At 33.9% G+C, this 25,904-nt stretch overlaps 3 protein-coding genes across 6 annotated transcripts in view; 2 read left to right on the top strand and 1 right to left on the bottom strand.

Annotated features, from left to right (window-relative positions):
• The first annotated feature begins 150 nt into the window (after positions 1-150).
• LOC145727623 (uncharacterized) lies at positions 151-9,275 on the top strand. Its single transcript, XM_081977308.1, has 12 exons — positions 151-622; positions 1,594-1,772; positions 2,159-2,257; positions 2,511-3,401; positions 3,458-3,669; positions 3,764-4,025; positions 4,135-4,264; positions 4,372-4,755; positions 7,478-8,106; positions 8,343-8,414; positions 8,674-8,757; positions 8,881-9,275. The coding sequence occupies exons 1-12, from the start codon at positions 513-515 to the stop codon at positions 9,105-9,107; spliced, it is 3,279 nt and encodes a 1,092-aa protein (XP_081833434.1). The 5' UTR covers positions 151-512; the 3' UTR covers positions 9,108-9,275.
• A 568-nt stretch (positions 9,276-9,843) lies between these two features.
• ATPsyndelta (ATP synthase, delta subunit) lies at positions 9,844-11,051 on the top strand. Its single transcript, XM_081977310.1, has 5 exons — positions 9,844-10,004; positions 10,134-10,249; positions 10,430-10,627; positions 10,685-10,789; positions 10,843-11,051. The coding sequence occupies exons 2-5, from the start codon at positions 10,139-10,141 to the stop codon at positions 10,903-10,905; spliced, it is 477 nt and encodes a 158-aa protein (XP_081833436.1). The 5' UTR covers positions 9,844-10,004; positions 10,134-10,138; the 3' UTR covers positions 10,906-11,051.
• A 1,331-nt stretch (positions 11,052-12,382) lies between these two features.
• Positions 12,383-25,904, bottom strand: part of Rbfox1 (RNA-binding Fox protein 1) — a 31,665-nt gene continuing 18,143 nt past the window's right edge. For 3 of the 4 annotated variants that reach the window (XM_081978655.1, XM_081978658.1, XM_081978657.1), the window contains exons 5-9: positions 21,698-21,790; positions 17,520-17,574; positions 16,488-16,738; positions 14,267-14,503; positions 12,383-13,746 (exon numbers count right to left, since the gene is read on the bottom strand). In XM_081978655.1, coding sequence (XP_081834781.1) covers positions 13,702-13,746; positions 14,267-14,503; positions 16,488-16,738; positions 17,520-17,574; positions 21,698-21,790 — 681 coding nt within the window. In that variant the 3' untranslated portion in view covers positions 12,383-13,701. The remainder of the gene's footprint in view (positions 13,747-14,266; positions 14,504-16,487; positions 16,739-17,519; positions 17,575-21,697; positions 21,791-25,904) is intronic. The other variant, XM_081978659.1, reaches the window with a different exon arrangement.

Here is a 25,904-nt window from a genome sequence, read left to right as displayed (position 1 = left end):
CTGACAAGAGTGACAAGAGAATTGACAAATCTCAATGACAGACTGACATTGACGTGATGTTCTAATTCGGTAAAATAACGGACTGCTGAATATGCTACTATCTAATTCTAATACATAGGAAAAAACTGAGACAAAAAGAGACGGACAATAATAGATATTAATATAATCAATTTTTGCTCGAATTTATCGAGTTTTGTAATATAAAGTATAAAGTATAATTTATAAACTCGCAAAAAATGGAATATATTAAAAATAATAATCCTGTAACCTTCAAGCTAGAATTGAACCACAAATTTAGGCTTTCATTCAATTTCATCAATCAAGTTCTATAACCTTATTTTTTCGCCAACACATAAACCACCAGTGTAAACTGTAAACAAACATTAAAAACATTGTTCTCAAAGTAGTTTCAAAATCTATAAATTTTGAGTTTTTTTTGAAATTCTGCAGTTGATTTTGTATTGTTTTATAGTTTCGCTTATTCTAGTTTAGGTTTAGTTTTATGAGCAAAAATGGCCAGCAGTACTACTAGCAGTAACAAGAGTGACAAATCAAAATATACTGTTTGCATTATTTGTGATTGTAACCAGAGTCAAGCTCATGAAAACACTCAGTTTTACCGGTAAGGGACTTAAATTGCATTAAACTACCTATAATAATACATTAATACACCAAAACTATGGCTTTCTGTTAACCTGCCTTTGGAATAGCAAGCAACTACATGCATGCATTTTTACAAACATGCAACTGTGCATGTTTGTAAAAATGTGGAAATTAACAACTAAAAATTCACTGTCGAAGTAGAAAAGAGAGTGTAAGGTCTATTCTTTGCTACTCAATTCACATAATCTACAGTGCATTATTAATTATTTTTGCTTTTTGCCTTTGAGCTGTATAAGAGAAGAGCAGAGTTCTGATTTCTGATGTTTGGTGTTGTACTGTGCAAGTACTTGCATCTTCTTTTTGACAACTGGTCTTAAATATGCATTTTACTCTAATTTTTATTTTTTGTCAATTGATCAAATCTTCAATCCAGTCCACAGCATTTTACCTTGTGGCTCAAATTACCACAGAAGTTATAAGATAGGGGTAGGTAGCAGAAAGAGGAGCAGAGTATAGAAGTAGGTGTTTTGCAAACACTTCTGTAAAAATGGTTTTGAATAATAATTATTACAATACTAATATTGTTGTCTATGCCCCTTTTGAGTAATATGAGAAGTCAAACAAACTTCATTATCATCATCATTGTCTATTATCTAGAAAATGCTATGGTTTATTCGCCCTCAACATTGACACTAAATAAATAGATAGGCATATGGTTTTAAAAGTTCAATAAAAAGTAAGGGTTTAGCAGTAACAGGTTGTATCCACAATAAATGGTCTTTAGAAAGCCTTTTGAAATATGTAGGGCATTTTTAAAAACGTTTTCTCAAGACTAAAAAAATTTAATGTGGAGATGACTGTGTGTTTACTCCTAACCTTTGTTTTTACATGCAACTCAATCAATAAAAAGGTGTTAATTTAGTGAGTAAAAAGTGGGAGTATGCTATACTACCCAATTTAGACACTTTGTATGTATACTCCTCTTTTCAGATTTCCAAAGGATCCTGAATTAAGAAAAAAATGGGTAAATTTTTGTGTCACCAGTGGGGTTATGATTCCAAATGACATTAATTTCATAACTTCCCACGTTAAAATATGCAGTCTCCACTTTGATGAAAAGTATATTAGCAAGAGGAAGCTTTTGAAAAATGCTGTTCCCACAATTTTAGGTAAGCAAGCAATTGTCTAGATTTTGATATTTTGATAGTTAATAAGTATATAATAAGCTATCTCATTAGCTTGTTATTGACTATTAACATAATTATCTTACTGTAATTAATAGTATATTTTCAACAAGCATGTAATGACTATTACACAAAAAGGGATGGCAAGAGGACTTATTGATGTATATTGTACCTACTTGAGGGTGTACTGATGTCTGATATTTACTATAACTCTTGTATAAGCAAACTTTGAAAAAAATCAGTAGTTTTTAACATATTTGCAATATTCCAGTTTTTTTGGACACCCTGTCCCCTGTATATTCAAACCACTTCTTCTATTGTGTGGTTTTGCTATGTGGCATTATACACATTGTTTTCTCTGTTTCTTCCAGATACCTTATCCACACACATCCACAATTCTCAAATTCAGGATGAGCATTGTTACACCATAAAAACTGAGAAGCTAAGTGATGATGAAGACGTTGATTTTGGTAAGTTATTTTAATATGTACTATTCTACTTGATGTCAAGTTCAGTTCAACAAAAAAATAAAAAAAAGTTGAATAGTTCAACGGAGAATTATGTGTTTCCAAAAAACTATTTAAATTTGGTTTTTAAAGGAAAATTAACAGTTTTTATTTACTTAGTAAGTAAGTATTTATAGTAAGTTAAGTAGTAATTTATAAACTTTCTGATAAAAAAATATGTATTCCTAATTTTACTCTTATCAATTTTGTTTAATAGTTGCCAAACCCAAACTGGATAACCTTGTGGCCAAAGTATCCAATATTGACAAAAGGTCTGATAATGAAATGTTACAAAAGAGTCTTATTAAGACATCAGTTGAACAGAACATGCCTTTAATATTAAAAAAAGTGCCTACTCCATTCTTGAATACAAAGAAATATGATGCCGTTAGAGTTGATCAAGAAGAAGTATTGAAAAGTTTAAATAGGTCAGATGGGAATGTAGGAAATAGCTCTGAAAACCCAATCATTTTTAAACTGGATATTGCTAAGTCAATGGATGTTATTGAGAACACAACTTTGCATATGAAAAAAGTTGTTGAACAAAATGATAATACAAAAACGACAGGGGCGAAAAGAAAATTAGACCCTGGAGAATCACATTTAGAGAAAATCCCAACTAAAGTAGTAAAGCTTGAATCCCAAAGTAGCATTAAATTGATCAAGACTGTACCAAACCAAAATGCAAACTTATCAGCTACTGACAATTCACAAATAAACACATCTAACCGAAATATGACTGCTAAAATGATACGTGTAGTCAAGTCCCCTGCACACAGCAATATTACTGGAGTATCTCAGAATTCCAGTGAAGCTCCTATTTTAAGCAGTCAAGCAAAAAAACTTCAAATCAATCAAGTCCCAGGAGGTGTTCTTGCAGATTTAAATAAAAAAGTTGACATGGCCACAAACCAGAATGGTTTCAATTCAACCACATTAGTAAATCAAGCAAAAAATTTAAAGCCTATTTCTAAAAAAAATGAGTTGAAGAAAGTAGATCCACCGTTACCATTAAACTCAACTGTAATTGATTTGACGGAGCAGACTCCAACATCTTCCAGTGCCATCCAACCATCATCTTCTGAAGCTGCTGATTTAAATGCAACAAGTATACAATACACTCTAATGCTTACTTAGAGTCATTTTATGTTACTTTTCTTACAGGCCTTAAGTGTTTGGTACCTGAATGTTTGGGTAGAAAATTTTTCCGCGTTCCCAGCATTTCAAAATTAGAACTTATTTGGCAAATATGCCTGTTAAAAACCGAGGAAAACCGATCTTCTAACCCGTTCTCGGTTGAACCAGGAAAGGTGTTGTGCGAGCGACATTTTATAACTGAAGACTTTGAAGAAATACCTAAAAATGGGAAAATTGGGGTAAATTTCTTAGTTTTATATTGTAATTATTTATTGCATACTTATTAAACAAATGTTTTAAATTTATGAAAACAAAATATTTTTATCTTTTAAGGTTCTAAAGAAACATGTTGTCCCTTCTTTATATCCAGTTTGCAGTGGTTGCATAATAGCTGGGTGTGTGAATCATCACCGAAATACCTCAAATATGTATTCGATACCAGTTTGGCGGAAATGTACTTTGTGGTTAGAGTATTTACCTCATTTAAAAGATTACAGTCATCACAAAATTTTAACTTACCGAGTTTGCGAGGAGCATTTTGAAGTAGTCAATGATTCTAATATATTTAGTTTAGTACCATCGAAAAATCTGCCTAGTAAGTATTCTAAAGTACATATCTTTAAAAGTTTGTTAAATTTAGTTTATAAAAAATATGTAATTTAGAATTTCTTGCATATTTAGTTAATGTTTTATATTGATTTTAGGTCTTGAAATGCTGGAAAATTTACGAGCCAACAAACTTGGAGTGGATCCAGAGAATTTATGTGCTTTTCTTTTGTGTGGTCGCCTGAAACAAGATTCAACTTTTGTACCATTTCCTGGGGAAGATAAAGAGTACGATCATTTGTTTGTGCTGATGAATGCTTTTAATGTGTATTTTGTGCGCATTTTGGTGCTCTGAAGCAATATAGAAAGTCGAATTTGAGACAATATTATTTCAGAGCAATGAAATGGCTTGAACTCTCGTTCCGTGAGCTTATACTCCAGCAAGATAAGAACAAGGTGCAAAAGTTCCTGACAACTTCTTCAGGATTGTGTCCGGAACACCACCTATACATATTGCAGTACCTGGAACCAAATAAAAAGAAACTCAAACTACTCGAGTATGGCGTTTCTAGCGTGATTGATCAACTTCCACTCTTAGCTGGACCAATTAAACTGCAAAGTATTTTAAAGAAAGTACCACACAAGGTACAACATGTAAAGACGCCTACTATAAAGCATTATTTGCCTTGGAGGGAATACTGTGCTTTTATTAATTGTGCCACTCACATCAAATTTGATACGAGGGTTAAGAAGTTTAAGTTTCCCACAGATTCTCAATTGTAAGTATTTTCATTTTAATTATTACGTTTGATGATTAAGACTTCCAAATATGCGTGAGAAATCGAAACACTAAAATTTGGTAGTTTTTCTTAAAGAGTAATGTAATAAGTGTCAACGCACCCTAAATACTACTACAAGGGCAATAAGTCTTTCAAGAGGTAAACTGAGAGTAATATCTAGTAATACTACTGACAGGCATGCGCATTTCTAAGACGCTGTTCCAACCAGCTGCAAAGTACTGATTTTTTGATTATCGACAGTTTGTCCTACAGAATTGTTTGGTATATCTTTGTTTCAAGATAAAATATAAAAATGCAACACAGAACAGGAACACCAAACACCAATGGCATTGTCGCAGTGTTAGGTTATTTTGATAATCAAAATTCAAAAAATAGCTGGCCACATTCTAAAGACAAAGTGACGCTAGTCAAAAACTGTCACGTGACCATAAAAAGGTAGTTTGAGCTGCGAAAATAAAAAAAATTAAAATAAATTTGCTAAATGAAATTTAGACAGTGATAAAAGTTTTAATGGTAAAATACACGCCACGTGATTTTGTAAATGTAATGTTTGACTTGGCATCACGGTATGGACCTAGTGACACTAATCAAAACAGTCATGTGACCATAAAAAGGTAGTCTGACTTACAGAAATGTTCAAAATCAAAGTTAAGCAGTTTTGAAGGAAAAAAATTGTAAAATACAAGTCAATCAACCTAAAAATGGTGATTTTTGAGTTAGCAACACTGTACAGGCACTACAGTTAAAAACAGACACGTGACCATAAATATGTAGTTTCAACTGTAAAAATTCGCTAAATCAAATTTAACAACTGGAAAAGCTGAAACGGTAAAATATGGGTTACCTGAATAAAAATGCTTGAGCTGGCAACATTGTAAAGGCAAAGTGGCACTGGTCAACAACAGGCACGTGACCAAAGAAAAATTTTGACAGTGGTAAGGGCTAATAAAAAAAATAAAAGTACAAATTGTAAAATAAATGTCAGCTGATTTTGGGAATGCAATGTTAGCAGCGTAAACATTGAAAACACTGTAAAGGCATGGCGGCACTAGGCCAAAATAATCACGTGACCATGCAAAAATTGTAAAATATAGGTCATGTGACAAAAAATTCCTTCACTACTATCCTTTTAATACCAATAAATAGTTCAGAAAACTTTCCAACCAGTTTATTAGTTTTCAAAAGTGATTTTACGGTTTTAGTTCACTCAGCTCTTACTGACAATAAAATTACAGTAATATTACTACCGGTTGGAACAAACCTAAGAATTGTCTTCTAACTGCCAGAAGCCTCTAGAATTACTGTAAAAGTGTCAGTATATACTACTACAGTAAATACTACTGTAAGCTTTTTAATAATTGCCTGAGGCCTCTACAAATGTCCTAAACCTTGCAAGAATTGTTTTAAACTTGCCAGATGCCTCTAAAATTACAGAAAATGGTTCAGAACTCTCTAAAAATACTACTGTAAACCTTGTAATAATTGTTTTAAACTGCCAGAAGCCTCTAGAACTACCGTGAGCTTTCTAAATACTACTGTAAAGCTTGTAATAATTGCCAGATGCCTCTACAAATGTCCTAAACCTTTCAAAACATGTTTTAAACTGCCAAAAGCTTCTAAAAGTACAGTGAATGTGTCCGAGCGCGCTAAATAATACTGTAAACCTTGTAGTAATTGTTTTAAACTGCCAGAAGCCTCTAGAACTACTGTAAAAGTGTCAGTATATACTACTACAGTAAATACTACTGTAAGCTTTCTAATAATTGCCTGAGGCCTCTACAAATGTCCTAAACCTTGCAAGAATTGTTTTAAACTTGCCAGATGCCTCTAAAATTACAGAAAATGGGTCAGAACTCTCTAAAAATACTACTGCAAACCTTGTAATAATTGTTTTAAACTGCCAGAAGCCTCTAGAACTACCGTGAGCTTTCTAAATACTACTGTAAAGCATGTAATAATTGCCAGATGCCTCTACAAATGTCCTAAACCTTTCAAAACATGTTTTAAACTGCCAAAAGCTTCTAAAAGTACAGTGAATGTGTCCGAGCGTGCTAAATAATACTGTAAACCTTGTAGTAATTGTTTTAAACTGCCAGAAGCCTCTAGAACTACTGTAAAAGTGTCAGTATATACTACTACAGTAAATACTACTGTAAGCTTTCTAATAATTGCCTGAGGCCTCTACAAATGTCCTAAACCTTGCAAGAATTGTTTTAAACTTGCCAAATGCCTCTAAAATTACAGAAAATGGGTCAGAACTCTCTAAAAATACTACTGCAAACCTTGTAATAATTGTTTTAAACTGCCAGAAGCCTCTAGAACTACCGTGAGCTTTCTAAATACTACTGTAAAGCATGTAATAATTGCCAGATGCCTCTACAAATGTCCTAAACCTTTCAAGACATGTTGTAAACTGCCAGAAGCTTCTAAAACTACAGTGAATGTGTCCGATCTTGCTAAATACTGCTGTAAACCTTGTAATAATTGCCAGGAGCTTCTTCAAGTGTCCTAAACTTTGCAAGAATTGTTTTAAACCGCCAAAAGCCTAGAGAAAAAGCCTCTAGAACTACTGTGAAAGTGTTTTGTTGTTGTTGGTCGTAGAGAACAAAAGAGAACGAATTTTGTAGAGTACCAATTTAAAATTTTATAAAAAGTATGATTGAATTTCGAGCTATATCACCATATCTGATAAACTTTTTAGAAATAACCAATGGAAAGAAGCAGCTGGAATTCATGCTAATATTACTACACACCTGAACAACTACTTTGTATGCGGTAAACATTTTACGCCTGACCAATTCAATTCTTGCAAAAAACTAAAAATGGACAGTGTTCCTCAAGGGCATTGGTTATACAAAGACGAAAATGCACACTTGGACAATTCGCTTTGGGTTAGGAAGTTAAGGGTGACAAGACTACCTCCTATTCCCAAAAACGATTCTGAAGATTCTAAAGTAACAAAATTGCAAAAATCAAGAATACCGGATTCTGGTAAGGACACGCAACAAGAAAATTTAAAACTACTTGAACCACAACAGAAAAAATCGCAAATATCTGTTCCTTCTGCGGCCAGTAAGCCGATTGCCAAATGTTGCGTAAAAAATTGTAAAGTCGATGCAAGCAATGGTACACTTCTAACTGTCCCACAGCAGTTACCACAAAAAGAGTCATTTGCGAAAGCTGTTTTAAACAAACCTTCCGTCAGTTCCCGGGAAATAAATATGTTCTTTGGTCATATTTGTACAAGGCATTTTGGACGCGAAGATTTGGTTAATGGAACTGCCTACAAACCGAATGCTGTTCCTACGCTGTATTTAAACCACGAAACTGGTAAGTTTTTAATTTATATGTAGAACTTTTTTTGAAATTGTGTAAAGAGTTCTTTAAGCTCTAGTTTAGGAACACCCTGTATATATGCAGTTCTCATAATGTACACTAAATACATAAATTGTCGAATTAAGCATCTACAGTTTACTCTTGTGGCACTTATTTGGTAACACCCTGTTTTTAATTTTTGTGATTTCTAGATGTTTTTTCTGTCTTTAATGTAGTGTTTCTGCTTATAGATACTACTGGAATTAGCAACCAAGACACGACAGTAGTGTGGGATAAAATTGAAGAACAAACCCTTTCAGAAAGTAAGTAGGAAACAGTTATAGGTTGTATGGAGTGACCAGGAGCGAATGTCACGTCATGATGACGTCATTTGACAAAACTATAATGTGTCCATCTGTCAAACTACGTCAGCGTGACGTTACATTCGCTCTGTTTACTGTGTATAAGGTTATTTAAACGATCCGGGCAATGTGGTCAGTTGAAATCGTTTTAATATAATATTAGCAGCTCATTACAGTAAATATGTATTATATGCTTAGTAAAATTTCATATGTTCTTCAGCTCCGTGCCATCCACGAAAAATGGTACTTCAGGAAAACTGTATAGAATTTCCTAGCGTAAACAGCAGACTTAAGTTTGGAAAAGGTAATGTATTAGTTAGGTAATCTAAAAAAATTTAAAAATATGCTAATGAAAGCTAATATATAATATATATAATTTCTTTCAAATTTATATGTTAACATTTCGTATGTTTTTTTTTTCATCTAGATTGTCCAAAAGTAGGAGTAAATCGATATCCATTTGATATTAAGCAGCCATTAAAAAACGGTTGTCCAAGTTTGAATCCAGGACATGAGCTACAGCTTGATGCGGCTTTCGTAATTGATGACGATGACGATAGTGAACGTGACGCAATTACCTTCTTATGTAATACGATCAAGTTAAATGATAATCGTGCCACAAGACTAATTGTCCGACTTAACGGACTAAGCTAAAAAATAGCTTTACAGAAAGAGAGGCTTTAAAAAATAGTTTGTTAAGAAAAAGTAATTTGGTTATTGCCGAAACTAAAGTTTTCGTTTCTTTATTTTACAGGATTTAACTTATAGTCTGTTAAAAAAAAATACCAATAAATGATAAACCCAGTGCTAAGCAAGAAACAAGTCTATGTATTAAAGAATAGTTCTGAGGTCTACCACGAGAGGTCGCACCTCTTCTGTTAAAGAAGATTACGAGTATATACAGACAATATTCTATATCGACCGTTCTTTGAAAAGGCGGCCTCTAGTAGGCTGTGAATTGGGAGATTGATTGAATTATCGATACTGCGCATGCGCAGTTACCTCTGACTCTAGTGTGCTGTGCATCACGTGCTACGGTACCTACCAATGAATGATATTTTTTATCGGTGTTGCCAATAGTTGCGTTTGTTCCCTATTTTCCTACAATATTGTAGTTCAATTCTAACTTGAAGGTTACAGGATTCATACTTTCATGAATAGTTTAGTATTAATTATCCTATAGTATTAAGAAAAAACATTTATTTAATAATAAAATCTATTAAAATTATTACGTGCTGTTCGATATTACATGTCAGAAAAATGTTAAAGATACGACATTGGCGCGGCGCATGCGCATTCTGAAATTTCGACTAATATTTTTTATCGGCCACCTTTTACGAAGAAAACTAACGGTATATAACCTATAATGTATTTGGTATATGTCAAATTTAATTTTAAAGAAGACCGACGTTTAGTGTTTAATATAACCTCACTTGTTGATTTTTCCTGTCAAAAAGTTGAGGATTTCGGCTTAGGGCAAGATAAAAATCATTTTTCGAGCCCCATTTTCGTGGTTTACTTGTTCTGATCTTTAAAAACATACCCAAAAGTGTAAGTATTAACCTAGCATTGTGTGTGGTTTTAAATAAGTAAAGTCCAGTAGTCACTTATCTAACCTCTGTACAATTATGTAACAGGGAGATTTCGATTTTACTTATTGAAACTTTGACAAACTTTTAGACGAAATGGCCGCAATGAGATCAGTATCCCGCTTGTTGACCAGCAGGGCCTTAAATACCACAATCAAGAGAGGGTATGCTGAAGAGATGAGTTTTACATTTGCCTCTGGAAATCAAGTATGTTTTCGCCTTACTACTTTTAAATAAAACAACTTCAGATAGGTAGTTTTAACCAAAGTCCTAGTTTATTAAAAGTATTTAGTAGAAATCTTAAATTGGATAATGACAAGTGAATCTAGGTTACACCCTGTCTGTGTTGTAACTTTACCATTTAGAGCAGAACTATTTTAATTCTAGGTTTTCTATGATGCAAAGAGTGTAAAACAAGTAGATGTGCCCTCGTTCTCTGGCAGCTTTGGTATTCTTCCCAAACATGTACCCACCTTAGCTGTGCTAAAACCTGGTGTAGTGTCTGTATATGAAAATGAAGGTGCAGTAAAGAAAATCTTTGTTTCCAGTGGCACAGTTACCATCAATGAGGATTCTTCTGTTCAAGTAAATTTACCATGTTATTGGATTTTTATTTCTAGTAATTTTTGATTTATTGCAAAGATTTTGGCAGAAGAAGCCCATCCAGTAGAAAACATTGATGCTTCTGCTGCAAGGGACCTCCTCAGTAAAGCTCAGAGTCAGTTGTCTTCTGCAGCCAATGAACAGGTATGTTTGTACATCATTTCTCTAAAGTTACTAAATTTTTTTAATGTCATCAGGCCAAAGCAGAAGCTGAAATTGCTATTGAAGTGTCAGAAGCACTTGTCAAAGCTGCTGAATAAGCTTTCCTTTCATCATATGAAATAGCATGTAATTTGTTTATATTTTTATTTGTCTTAATTGAAATTGTTTAGGAGATGAGGTTTCCTGGAGACATAAAAGTGCAGTCGTTTATATCAGATTTTGTTTATTAAATACCTCAGATGTACTATGGATGTATTATTCTGTAATAATTACAATCTTGTATTTACTTGTGAGAGTTTGTTTTCTTTTGTATAGGCAACCAAACATACAATTCCTTGAATAATGAGTTGCTGATCTTAAGAGTGGCAACCAAATATGCAGCTATGCGTATAACGGGTTGCAGTTAAAGAAAAGGCAACTCACCTTACAATTGCCTGTATAATGAGTTGCCGGTTGTAAAAATGCAGAAATCTTGACACATGGTGAATGCTCTGTTTACAAATTTCATGTGCCAAGTTAAACTGATGGTTCTTTTGGAGAGTGCTACCACGTAATAAAAATTTCTTTACTTTGAAGAGTGGCACCACCTAACTATTTTTTGTTTACAGAAAATTTGAGAGTGGCACTACGTAATCTAAAATTGTTTCCCTCGGAGAGTGGTACCACGTAATAAAAATTTCTTTACTTTGAAGAGTGGCACCACCTAACTACTTTTTGTTTACAAAAAATTTGAGAGTGGCACTACGTAACCTAAAATTGTTTTTCTCGGAGAGTGGTACCATGTAATAAAAATTTCTTTACTTTGAGGAGTGCCACCACCTAACAATTTTTTGTTTACAGAAAATTTAAGAGTGGCACTAAACAACCAAAAATTTTCTCTTGGCGAGTGATACCAAGTAATAAAAATTTCTTTACTTTTTAAGGGTGACACCACGTAACTATTTTTTGTTTACAAAAAATGAGAGAGAGGCATTACGTAACTAAAAATTTTTTTCTCCTGGAAAGTGGGACCACGTAATAAAAATTTCTTTACTTTCAAGGGTGACACCACCTAACTATTTTTTGTTTATAGAAAATTTGAGAGGGGCACTACGTACCCTAAAATTGTTTCTCTTGGAGAGTGATACCACGTAATAAAAATTTCTTTACTTTTAAGGGTGGCACTATATAACTATTTTTTCTTTATAAAAAAAATTGCGGGTCATACTACGTAACCAAAAATTATTTCAAGAGTGGTACTATATAATCAAAATTTCTATTTTTTCCTTACAGAAAATTTAAGAGCGGTACTACCTAACCAAAATTTCTCTACTTTCAAGGGCGTACTGATTAAAAATTTTACGTGTCAAGATTTCTGTATTGGTAATAAAACTATTCCTGGATATTCAATAAAGCTGAAACTCGGTTCGCAGTAGCTAATGAACCACTTTAAAATCTTAAGCAGTTAAAATGCATTTTGGAAAAAGTTTCAGCGTTCTGTACAGGGCTTCCAATACAACTTGACAAATGGCAAATGCGAAGCAGAAAAAAACAAAACAGGTAATTAGAAGGAAGAAAAAAGATACACTGCATAGCTTGGCTATAATAACTTTATTAACCTGACATACGCAATCATCATGATGCGTTTATTCAAGATATCAATATCGAAACAATGATTATTTAAAACAAGTCTAAAATATTCGAGTCGAATGAACCATTACAATAAATTGTGCTTGAGTTTGTTTCTCTCAAATTATGCGCATTAATTATCGTGTTGAATTTATTTATAGACAGGAAATGCGTAATTACGTTCAAAAAAACTATGAGTTGTTAAAAAACAAAGTCTACAAACGATTACTACACTACATGGAATTTGAGCCAACTTTACGCATTTCCAGTTTTATGTAAACTTTAAAAAATAAACTGATTACTGTATGTACGTGTACGGATGTAAAACTATTTACAGACGGACTAGAGAAACTTATAATTCATGGTTTAGAAATTTCCACAAAGTTTTCACGGTCTTTCCTCGCTTCTAAAGAATAAAATAAATGAGATTCGTGGCACATGTTGATGAGTATTTCTTAACTAATAACGAATAAAAAAAATCACAAGATTAGAGAGCTTACAGTGATGAAAATACGTCCTAAACAGATAGGAAGAGTAACTGAAAGGTATATCTTACATACACACAAATTATAGAGAGATTAACGTCCTCGATATGTTACGTAGGCATAATGAGCTTGCCTAAAACTTACTTGGGAGAGAGTATCAAAATATGATGTTGACTTAACAATAAATCATGGAATAACTGTTTCCATTAGACTTATCACCTACTATACAAAAAAAAAATCGGTCAATTTAAATTAAACGTTAATAATTGTACATCAAAAGATCTCTACAATAACGAGATTTATGGGCCATTGTTCCAACCTAATATTGGTAGTTAATTCGATATTTTAAACAATAACGTATACCAGTCGATAAGTGTTTATGATAAAACTGTGAAAAACATAACTAAAATCCTAGTTTGGTTTGATAAAAACTAAAAACTAAAGCAAAACATAAAAGTAAACGAAACTAAAAAATAATGGTAAATTTTTTGACAGTGTTTGTATATGCGCGCCTTATCCATGTCAGAAATGTATAAAAGACAAAAAAACCGTGATGCAAATTTTTCATTAAGCCAATGGAAACGTCTACAAATAAAAATAGATCAAGAAAATCAGAGAGCTGGGTTAAGTGAGCTATCACAAGGGCTTAGATTAATGTGAGTACAGCTCTTTGGCTCCAGTTTGTGCTCCTTATGTGCATTCTGTCGTAACACAAAACAAACAAAAGGATGAGAACGGTAGCATTGAGTATTTTGATGATTTGTTCTGTAGTCGTAGGCCTTAACGGAGTTGCGGATATGTTTAGTAGGGTGCAAATCGGTTGTAACCACTACGATAAACAGCTGCCTGAAATAGAAAAACGTTTTATAGTACTAGTGTAACTTCAAGAAAGGATAGCTCAAGAAACTCCTTAATACAACATTTTTATGACGAAAAATTGGTAGTGTCGTTTAAGGAGTTTCAACTACATGAATTTATTTTACTAAAAACTTAACGTTTTCCGGAAGTTAAGAATAAATTCAAGTAACTCAAAAGCATAAAGTGATGAAGGAAAAGATACTAGGAAAGGTGGGATACCTATTGGTTAATCTTGGTAAGTTAAACAAGAATCAAACAATTTCCGAAGCAGTTCCTGAAAATCATCTTCTTCTTCGTTCTCCTTAGTCTGAAATAGAGATGTTTTTGTCTTTTAATGGCTCTGAAGCTGAATAGATTTTTCCACAAATTAATTCTTCATAAAAACAAAAATATATCAAGATGCTTTTCACAGAAGAGTATGGATTAATTAAATTATCCTACAGAGAGTTACATTTTTTGTAATATGGAGTTATGAGGAGTAATAATTATACTATTTAAGACTACATACCCCGTAGCCGGCCATCGGTCCGATACCATGTCCTAGATACGGATCTGTGGCGTAGTCCCGCCCATATCCAACGGCTGCTGCATACCCTGCGGCTACAGGCTGTGCGGCTGCGGCCGCTGCTGCTCCGTACCGCGCCGCTACTGCCGTATACGTTGCGGCCGCTGCGTAACTGGCCTGCGGGGCAGTCGACAGGGGCGTTTTTAGTAAGGGGGCTGCCGCTGCGGCTGCTGCCGCCGCCTAAAACAATACAGGCCATGCAGAGCCATGCACATCTAAAGCGCCATCTAGACACAGTGGTATTGCATTTGAAGAGTCGAGGGAAAATGGCATTTTATTTCAGAAAAGTACCCTTTTCTGTTGTGCAGTCTTTTCAATCAGTGCCCTGTGTGTAACTGTGCAACTGCTATTTTATTTATCAGAAATTGGATTCAAAATGTTGTGAGAGTGCCTGCTTGTTGTATATTAATTTTGTCTTTGAAGAAGACATGAGTAGAAGTACTGCAGATTGTTATGACTCACTGTCATAAGTTTTTTAAATCTAGCTTATATATTTGATTGCATGTTCTGACCAATTAAGTTTCATTATGGTTGCGCTTACATGATATTTTACAAATTTTTGCGACACATTTAAATACGCACTTATACAAGGACAAGTGTGTGTGGTGTTGCGGTGTAATTAACGTTGATTGATTTTTTTTTTAAGAATGTTGACAGCTATAAAACTTAATTATTAACGAGTAGCATACACACAAAACATCGTGTAGTTACAGGAAAATATGTACATTGAGAGGTAGAGCTATGCACATCTAACATTTAGAAGAAAAGTGGCAATCAAGTAAAAAAAACTCCAACACTCTTATTGGAGTTGTTTCATTGACTGCTAAGAAATTTGTACAGAATGATAACACAAATATCAGATACAGAGAGGTAACACATTGAACTATTATCTATTAAAAGGAAAATGAATGATTAAATTAATAATAACTCCAAAATTCATTATTGTAGATGATAATTTCGACATTGATTACTAACAGTAAAACAGCAGACAGTAAAATATAAATTAAACGGTATTAAAAGATCTTTTTTTTCTACCAAAAAAATATTCTTCCTCAGAGCCATCTTGTATGGTATTAGTCATTTTTCTACTGTTCTTACTGTTGGCAAATTTTAAGGACTATAGTAAACGGCACTAATAAGACCGATGTTGCCAGAATTGTCTTTATCATTAACACAGAAATACACATATTGTAGTTTCATATTTCCTATGCAGAAATTGGGACAGTTTGTTAACAGACAGATTTTAATACCTTTTTTGAGCAAAAAATGTATTAGGTAATCTTATTACATAAAATGCTCAAAATTATGTCAGCCTTTTCCAATACATTTTCTAGTTTATCACTTTTCTGTATTGTACTGTTTTCATGGTTTATTATCCTCTGATTTTTGGATTTCCTAATAATATCTTCACGTTCTTTTATTTATGCTACTTCTATTCCCAAAACCCCTTGATAATTGCTAGAACTTTTTTTGTTTAAAAGCAGTTTTTAAACACAACTAAAACAGCAAACTGTGCACAGTTGCAATCTGACAACAATGCACACAACTCGTTCAAAATCGAGATTGAGAAGGTCACAGGTCACATTTTTATCATATCTGCGTCCCTTCAATAACTGTGTGTGAGAAAGAGAGAGCCCACAACAGATCGCTTAGCAAGACGAATGCATTTTGAAAACATCAAGCTCGCTGATGACGTGCAAGGGTCTCATTAGTACCGTTTACTACAGATTATCATTTGTTATAACATTTTGGCAAAAATATAAATTGTTGCAGGCCTGACGTCTTAAGGTTTTTTAATAGTACGAGATTTAAAAAAAAAAAACGTAATGGATTAGTGACTGTATGTACACTGATGGCGTTTTCGATTGGCATGTTTAATGCAAAAGTGTATTGCTAGACTGTTTCAATGACATTTGATAGAGCAGGATGCAGATACATTAGTTTTGCACTGAACTTGCCAATCGAATACGCCATGAAAGTATGACTTAACCATAGTAGCATTATAAATATAGATCTCTATAAATGAAATTTGACATTTGTTCAAATTCAAAAGCTAATGACATGTAGATCTATATTTACAATGTCTTCTATGGAGCATGATAGTGACACTGTTGACATTGCTAGCGCACATATAGATGTCGCCACATACCCTAACGTGTCTTACCTGTAGGCGACTAGCATAGTTGGGGTCAGCTGCGTGCGCAGCTAAAAACGGATCGTAGTAAACTCCTCCGTCTACTGGAAGTGTGTTCAACACGGGAGTGTACCCCAAAGCTCCCGCTAATGGTGGACGTGCAAAAGCTGCAGCTGCAGCTGCGGCTGCTGCTGGATAAGCTCGTGCCGCCCTTCCTCGTTGAATAGCCGCCACGCCTGCTCTGAGCGCCGCCGCATCGGGTGGCCATTGGATCACAGGAACTGAAATTTGTTGTTGTTTTTTAACAAAATTTATTTAAAAAGCAACATTGGGCTAACCCCATTCCCCACTTAATTTAAAGAGAGAACAGGAAAATCCCTGTAGATTAGGCGCCCTACTTGTGCCCAGAATGACTAGCACTTACATTGTTTATTTAGACACACAAATAAACAAAAAAGTATATTATTTCTCTGTAAGCACACCCCTTAACATTTTAATGACTGTTTGCCCTGACTACAAAAACTCACCACAAGCACTTAACGGTCAGTAAATACTAACTGCTTTTTCTACGCACTACGTCGTTATTGTTACATTTCCAAATTATCGACAATCCCCGGGTTCGATGACAGGTAATTTTCTTAGATAAATATTAAACATCCATGCTAAAGATAGAACAATAAATAAACTAGTTATTCTGCATCCGTGATGTCAAAATGAATGACTGTGATAGACTGAATGCAATGTGTAAACGCCAGAAAGACTGGCAAATTTATTTTAAATTTCTAATGAAAATAAGTTAAAAATTTCCTGTAATGACACTTTGATAATGAATTTACATACATTGACGTCCGGTTGTAGAAATTATGTTAGTTTGCTAAAGCTTAATAGAAGACCATCCTGTATATTCATACTTATTCATCATGTGTAAATGCCCTGTCAGAATTTTCTCTATCATTAATAGGTGCACATCACATTTCAAATTTCCGGAACGTAAAACGAGTGGGTGGACTTTAAAATCTAATAAATGGGAAAGTATTTTAAAACTAAAAGTTTAGTAATTACCTGTAGGGAGTGCTGGGGGTTTTTTGGTTTGTACTCTAGCTGTAGCGTTGTTCACCTAAACCATTAAAAAAAATCCGTCAATAACTGTGACACTGCAATCTAATGTGACCACTTGTTTTGCAACACCGTAATTAATCATCCGTTAAATGCCAGTTTTTCCAGCAGTTTACATATCGAAGACAGAAAACAAGTGCTTACATTAGACCCTGGCAAAAGCCCACGTCACGGCAGACTTTTGCCAGAAATGTAATTAACATCTTAAATAAATTACAATTATTAAGAACCGTATCAAAATCAGGCAAAAAAATCCAAAACTTCTATCTCACTTCAAAAAGATTAATTACGTGCTTTCGCCAGTAGTACTCATCGTGTATATGACTTTTGAAACGGCGCCAGCTAATAATAAACAGAGAATAAATATTCTTTCATAGAATTACAACGCGATTCGGTTATTTGTGTGTCTGTTTCTCGAAGCCTCAGAAAAAATTTAAATTCGGTCACGCCATAAAAAGTAAGAGAATTGAATTTGCCTGATTTTGATTTACAGTTACAGTGAGCATTAAACTCGTTTTCAACCCGGAGTGTAATACTTTTAAAAAACAACCATCAACCTTTACTAACGTTAAACTGAAATATTCTATGAGTATCACATAGGTTGGTTTAATTAAAAAAATATTAATAAACGTTAAGTAACATTCTAAAAAATTACACACTATAAACTGTGAGAGCTGTAAACGTGAATCAGTAAGTTGTAATGTACGGAAAAAATCGTTTAAATCGAAATCTGGGTTATTTAAGCCATTAAATTTTATTTTAAAGCTCGACGAGGCGAAAAATTGTTCATATATATGGACACAGATTTTCAGAATGTTACCTAATCCGGGCGAATTAAGTGACCAACATTCCGTTTCTGGTGGATTATGTATGTTCAGTTCCAAATTTACATGGACTTACAAAGTTTGATTAAGTTACAGTCAAACCTATGAAAATACTTATTTTTAATAATAACATCTTTAACAATATTTACCATGGATTATTGATATAATAACGTCAGAAGATTACTTATTAATAAAACATCTTTATTGTTTGGGTCACTAAATATTTAAATATTTCAGAAATGAATTCAAATAGGTCAGATAAAATCGATAGTAGTGTCCTGTTTATATTTGATTACAGAAATGTGTTAATGCATCCAAACCTGTATTGAGTGAAGTAATGGACTATCATTTACCTGCAATTAAATGCAGTGCCAATCAGTTTCATCACAATGTTAACATCGTACATTTTGATGAGTATTATCTTTCGTTTGCTTTTTTAAGTGAAATTAATTAATTATTATCAATAGGTTAGAAGGGTTCTTGGTGAAGTTCCCAGAAGACCATCCTATAGCACATAAAGCCGTTATATCAACTGAATTTGCTCTAGATCGACAGATTTGACTTTACTTCACTTTGTATACAGTAGAATATGAATCCATCTGCCCATTTTCTAGGTGCTTCTTCTAGATCTAGGAATTGTCGATAACAGGTTGAATGTTTAACTACAAGCCTGAAATATTGCAGCACTTTATTTAAGCAAAAGTTTCATGAAAGAAAGTGATCGTTATAGTAATAATTTAGTACATACCTGCAACTTTATGGAAATAGCTAGTAGGTTAGTTATTATACAGGGTATTTCAATGAAAAGTAGCCACCCTGAATATCTTGCAAAATAATTTCTCTGTTAAAAAATGCTAAGACACGTCAACAAAGATTGCAAGGGGGACATCTTTTTACGTAGGATTTGAATTTCTGCCATCAGCCCCTTTGCCGCCATAGCCACCCCCACTAAGTTTTCAAATGGCACCATACCCTGTGTGGCACATCGTTGGAAAGGGTATTTTATAAGGAATTAATTGCACTATTTTTTTTGTACATTTTCTTTGAATTGAGACCAAAAAAAATAAAAACATTTTTTTGTTATTTTGGTCAAACTGCTGATAACACTACCGAATACCTGTTTTCCATTCCATGTTTTTGCCTCAGTCGGTCAACTTGTAAGTTCGTTTTGAAGGAACATTGTCAATATGGTTTACACGACTGCCGAAAGAATAGAAATTGTACGTTTTTATTTCAAACATAACGACTGTGCACCAGCATCCACATAAATTAATTGGTCATCAGTATGTCTTAAAGTTGATGCAAAAATTCATGGAAACTGGTTCAGTGACAAACAAAAAACATCAACCTGAAAGACAAATTATTAATGAACCAATTGAAGTTGCTGTTTTGGGACACGTTGCAATGGATAATAATCAGTCTTTAAATCAAATTTCCCATGCATCGGGTGTTTCGACAAGCAATGTATGGAGATTTAAAAAAAAACACAATTTTCTTCCATACAAGGTAAAATTGGTTCAGGAATTAAACGAAGATGACTATGATAGAAGACTACAATTTTGTGAAATTATGTCTACTAATCTGACAAACAACGTGAACTTGTACAATATTTGCTTCAGTGATGAGTGTATGTTTTTTTTTGAATGGAGAAGTGAACAGGCATAACTGTAGGTATTGGTCAGACACGAATCCACATTGGTTTAGGGAAACCCATACCCAATATCCAGAAAAACTTAATGTTTGGGCAGGTATTTTAGGAGACCACATCGTTGGTCCGTTTTTTATTGACGGTAATTTAAATGGCGCTACTTATCTTGAGCTTCTTGACACCACTGTTGATCCGACCATAACAGAGCTACTAGAAAATGATGAAAATTTATTTGAAAATTAACTAATTTTCCACCAAGACGGTGCACCTCCACACTATTCATTTCCCGTTCGAGAATATCTGAACAATCGATTTCCTGAAAGATGGATTGGTAGACGTGGTCCCATGGAATGGCCTGCGAGATCACCCGACCTCACTCCGTTGGACTTTTTTCTATGGGGGCATTTAAAATCTAAAGTCCATCCAACACAGCCGACCAATATTGCAGACCTTAGGCAGATAATAATACATGAATGCCGACAACTGACACCGCAAGTCCTCACAAATGTTCGCGAACTCTTCCAAAGTCGCTTGTATTATTGTATGGAAGTTAACGGAGGTTATTTTGAGCCATTAATTAAATGGTAACCGCCATTTGCTATTATTTCTGCAGTTAACAACAAATAAACACAAAACGTATTTTTTATTTTTTTTGGTCTCAATTCAAAGCAAATGTACAAATAAAATAGTGCAATATTAATTCCTTATGAAATACCCTTTCCAACGATGTGCCACACAGGGTATGGTGCCATTTGAAAACTTAGTGGGGGTGGCTATGGCGGCAAAGGGGCTGATGGCAGAAATTCAAATCCTACGTAAAAAGATGTTCCCCTTGCAATCTTTGTTGACGTGTCTTAGCATTTTTTAACAGAGAAATTATTTTGGAAGATATTCAGGGTGGCTACTTTTCATTGAAAAACCCTGTATGTTTAACATACCATTGATGATCCTTTATAAAACTAAAGAATTTATTATTTGTTCTTTACTTAACAGTTGAGTGAAATGGGAATCTTGGTCACTTATATTATAATAATATACTATAACTATTAACAGCTCGTCAATGAACTTTCAACTTTCTTTAACAGCTGTCAAGTAACTATATTCATCAAATATTTTGGAATGTTATAAACAAGCGTAAACCAAATATAACTTGATAGCTGTGGGGGTTATTGAAGAGTTCAATGTCGTCTGTAAATTTGGGGGCAGTAATTGTGGCATGGGGCGTCGTCAGGACCCCCGCCCGAGCCGGGGGCTCTGGCGGCGCCCCTCTGGCCTTATCCACTTACCTCCGCGGCGGCCCGTGAGCGGGGGGGAGAAGGGGATCGGAACTACAACTGTCGCGTCATCCGCGTAACCCATTAAATGGTCTAAAGACAACGGACAGAGATTGGAGCGCCGATAGCGAAAGTGACTTACTTTAGGTTTTTTGTTTTTTCGACAAAAAGAGAGTACAAAATCTGACTTGAGATAAAAAACTGACAAGTGTGTGCGGCAAAAGAACGTCAAAACAACACGTGTGAAGCGGGGATTTTGGTGCTACCGGTTAGTCACTAAAGCTAGCAAGCCAGCCACACGGGGGTTTTGACCTTGTTTTACCGGGGAGGGACGGGACAGGCCAGTGCTACACGTAGAGCTATATTTGTCATGCACACCTCTATTTTTCTTCCCTCAACCACGGTGCCGTGTAGTCGGTCTCGTGCGCGCTCCGCATCAGCACTATTTGCGAATGTTACAAAACCGAACCCCTGCATGCAGAGACAGACAAGACATGCATTATAAACAGCTCTTCAAACTCGTGCAATGACATGATGACGTTAGACATTAGACATGCCTCTGTCTAGAAGCCTCATTCCGCACTCACGCTCATAATAATACGACTTTAATTTGACTCAACTCAGGGTGGTTTCACTATGTTACACTGTTGTAAAAGCTTCCATATACATGATGTTTAATAACACAACTTTCACAGAAATGTAATCAATTCACCAGTTTACAAAACCAATCTGTATCACTATAATCCAAAAAAATGGATTCCACTATTATGGTTACAGTTGTTTAAAAACCAACGTTACAAAAAAAAGCTTATACATATAAAACAAACTAAAGACTTTTTGATCTCATGCTGGGCTAATTTATTGTATCACGAAGCAAAATGATGATTTTAATTAAAGATAGTCCTTCAAATCGATTTTGCCTTGGCGAAAAAATGTGCTGCGTATTTCTTTTATATAGAAAAAATTACTATTCTTTAAAGGTTCACTAAACCTTAGCGAGCAAACTGAAATTAATAAGTCACCTTTGAGCTTTTACACCAGCATAACCTAGTTTGCAACCCATTAAACAATTAACGAACTAAAACAGTTTGCACATTAGACTTCTAGGGGCTTTCTTTTGTCAATAAAATAAACAATAATGTCAAAATAATAACGTCATTTTAGACCGTAGAAACATCGAAAATCACAGAGTAATATCCAACCTAATCCTAAAGGAACATATGACACTATCTAACCAAAAAACATAACAGAAGACGCGCCGAGCTGTGCATTAAAAAAATACATGGATTACAATAATAGTTCCATCAAAACCGAGCTAATCGTTAACGAAAGTGACATTCTTCATAAAAATACTGGTTTAATTTCATCAAGTCGTTAGTCAAATATCGCTATTAACAAGGCAAATTACATCAACATATAATAGACATTTTTAGAGATCAGGTATATTCCAGCAACAGAAAAGCCGAGCTCGGGTTTAAACCAACGGTTGGAGATGTGCGTTCTGATCTAGAATTGCTCAAGCAATAAATTAATACTGCTTTATTTTAATAAATGATGCTACCAATGACTTATATATTCTGAAATGTATAATGAACGACGACAAACCTTACTTCTGGCATTGTCATATCTCTAAAGGAATGTAAAAAGCAAATTTTTACCTAACTAGACATTGAAACATCAAAAAATTTATAAATTAAACAACAAGTTGTCCTCAACTATAAAATAACTTTGGTTTTTCAGTCCAGACAATAAAAACACCTACATTAACCTGAGAAGTAAAAGATGACGTTAATTTCTTCTGTATGTAGGTGTCACTGCAGGTTGTGTAAAAGAGTTGCCATAAATTTTCTTGATTTAAATATTTTGAAACTCCAACGAACCTACACGCTATAAGATTGCACAGAGAACTGAAAAGTAAAAGTGCTTTTCACTGTACTGCATTAATATAAAATATGAGTCCTGACAAGCACCTACTAAAACATTTTTTTCGCTTATAGACGTGTCCAATTTCAATTATTTAAAAAAAAAACATGGTTGAATCCAATAATACTTTTCACCAAAATTTTATCCAACAATTATTGTCTCTTTATAGTACACAATCAGTTTCAGATCACCCCATAAATAGAAATACGAACGATTTAAGTCGTGAAATCGTGGCGGCCATATTTACACCATTTTTGTTTACCTACGTAGCGCTTCTCGATGAGATGGATCACCATCATGCTGCTACCAGATACTTCATAAAGTTATAAACTTTTGTACATGCAAATCTAGTAAATTGTTAAAAAACTACCTAAACGTTGCCGTTGAAATCTCTTATATTACACAGTTGTGATGATAAAATGTGCTCTGCTTCTTCTGAGCAGATTGTAGATGATGATCTTCTCAAACACCAACATCTCTTTAAAGTACGAGAGTGACTCGTTTCAAAATTGTTGTACTCAGAATCTTCTTGGTCTTAGACAGTCAATAGTTGTCATAGAACAAAGTTCATCCTATAATTCTTTAAATAGTTGAAATTGAACACAGTCAATAAAAAGATTGTTCTTCCTATAAACATCAATGTACCGAAATAACTGCTTTATTATGTTTCTCAAGTAGGTCTTTTAAACTATTGATGTTAAACGCCTCTCCTTCCTATGTTCCACTGCTCTATCATTATTAAGTAGTAATTACCTGTTTGGTCTTCACATGTAACGTGACTATTTAGAGCTGTTTATTTCCGACCAATCATCCGTTCAGAAAAAGGGTATGAAACTCCCAAAACAGAGTTATTAAGATGCAATCCTTAAAACATTTCAAAAATGTATCATAAATTTGGAAACGTTCATTACAACAGGTTTAATTAAAGGTTAAAAAAATAAACAACAATTATTATTATTATTAGAGTTAGAGTCCATGTGAAACGTTATGGAATGAAACGACAGCGTTAAAAGTAAGGTTACGTTATCTAATACTACTGGTGAACTGATTATTCATGTAACTCGTAAAGCAGGTGTATGATAAATTAGAAGCTGTCTAAATCTAGAGCACACATCCCAAACCACCGTTTAAAACCACACAAAAACAAATAATTAACAGACAGTTTCAAAAAATAAGGAAATTCACAAGGCAGAAAGATGTCTAATTAGAAAATGGCACTTTTAAAACCAGACCCCACTTAGTTAGGTTTTTATTAAGTTGTTACTAGCAATATGAAAAAAGCAACAAATAACTAGTTAAGTGTATGGTGTCTGGTTTTATTACAGTCCAAGAAAACAACCCTGCTTTCTGAATAAAATGTAAAATAATATATTATCATTCTTTAAAAAAACCAAAAAAAAATCAGAACAAAAAACAGAACATTTTTTCTCGGTGACTTTGTGCCAAAAAAAGTAAATGGATATGAAGTTGACAGGAACATGTCAATTAAAAGAAAAAACAAAATAACGATCTGACAGCTGCTACGGCACAATCATTATAATTATGGAAAACCAAAATTTCACTACGCCATCATATGTCATGTTTAGTATCATTAAAGTCATTGTCAAATTGCACATTTTAACGGTAAATGTATATATAAAATTCGACTGAGTGATATGAAGTCTATTTTATAGCAAACGAATAGCTTCTAATCCAAAAGCAGATAATTGTACTACTTTAGCATAAAATCAACTTCATATGACTGTTAGTCCTGACAGGTGGTATTAGGAAGTTTTGAATAAAAACCTGCTTTGAATACCTACTTAGCTATGATAAAATCAAAGCACAAGTATTAAGTTTGTCATTACTCAGTCATTGTGATTTACTCTTTAGTTTTAATGGGCCTATCCCACATATCATAAATTTTTGTTTTAATGACTGGAATCGAAAGAATAGGATCAAAAAAACTAATTTTTCATATTCTTGAAGAAAAAATTATGGTCGTAAATGTTCCTACATTAGTTTGAATTTGTCCATTAAATTTAAAAGATCTGTTTTGGCGCGCATGTGACGTACGTAATTCTGGGCGATTTTATTGGCTGTTGCACGCCATCTGTTTCACTTCTTGTCGCTGATTGGTTGATAGTGTAGTACGTCACCGGCGGCGGGCGTTTTAAACATGAGATTAATGTAGTTTTTATCATCATTTTTTTTTCTATTTAGACTTAATATTTTTGAAAACAAAAAAATACGGGTATAATATTTTCAATCCGTCTTTGTAGTTATGAAATAAAAAAAAATTGTGGGACAGGCCCATTCTATCCATCTATTGACAGGATGGTCTGTAACTGACTGAATAGGTGGCAATCATAAAGCAAGTTTTCAACATCACAACTTCACAAATACCTCTCAGTCAAAAAGAAATACATGCATCATAATATAATAATTACACTGTATAAATGTAGTTCTGATTGAGATATTGTGATAAGGAGCCTACTCAGCTTTGCTGCTATCAAATCTAAAGTGATATTTAAATAATAATCTAGGGTGTTATTCACTAAAAAAGCCCATAGAACAGTTGTGCAACAATTATTAAAGACTGATTTGACCGTCGTAAAACTTATGAAATGGTACTGTAATTTTTGTTGCATCATGCAAGCATTCTCATCAGCTTAACTCCATG

This window comes from Ips typographus, linkage group LG4 (assembly GCF_016097725.1).
Source record: "Ips typographus isolate SLU linkage group LG4, UJ_Ityp_2.0, whole genome shotgun sequence".
NCBI classification, from domain to species: Eukaryota; Metazoa; Arthropoda; class Insecta; order Coleoptera; family Curculionidae; genus Ips; species Ips typographus.
This window is presented reverse-complemented; position numbering and strand designations above follow the sequence as displayed.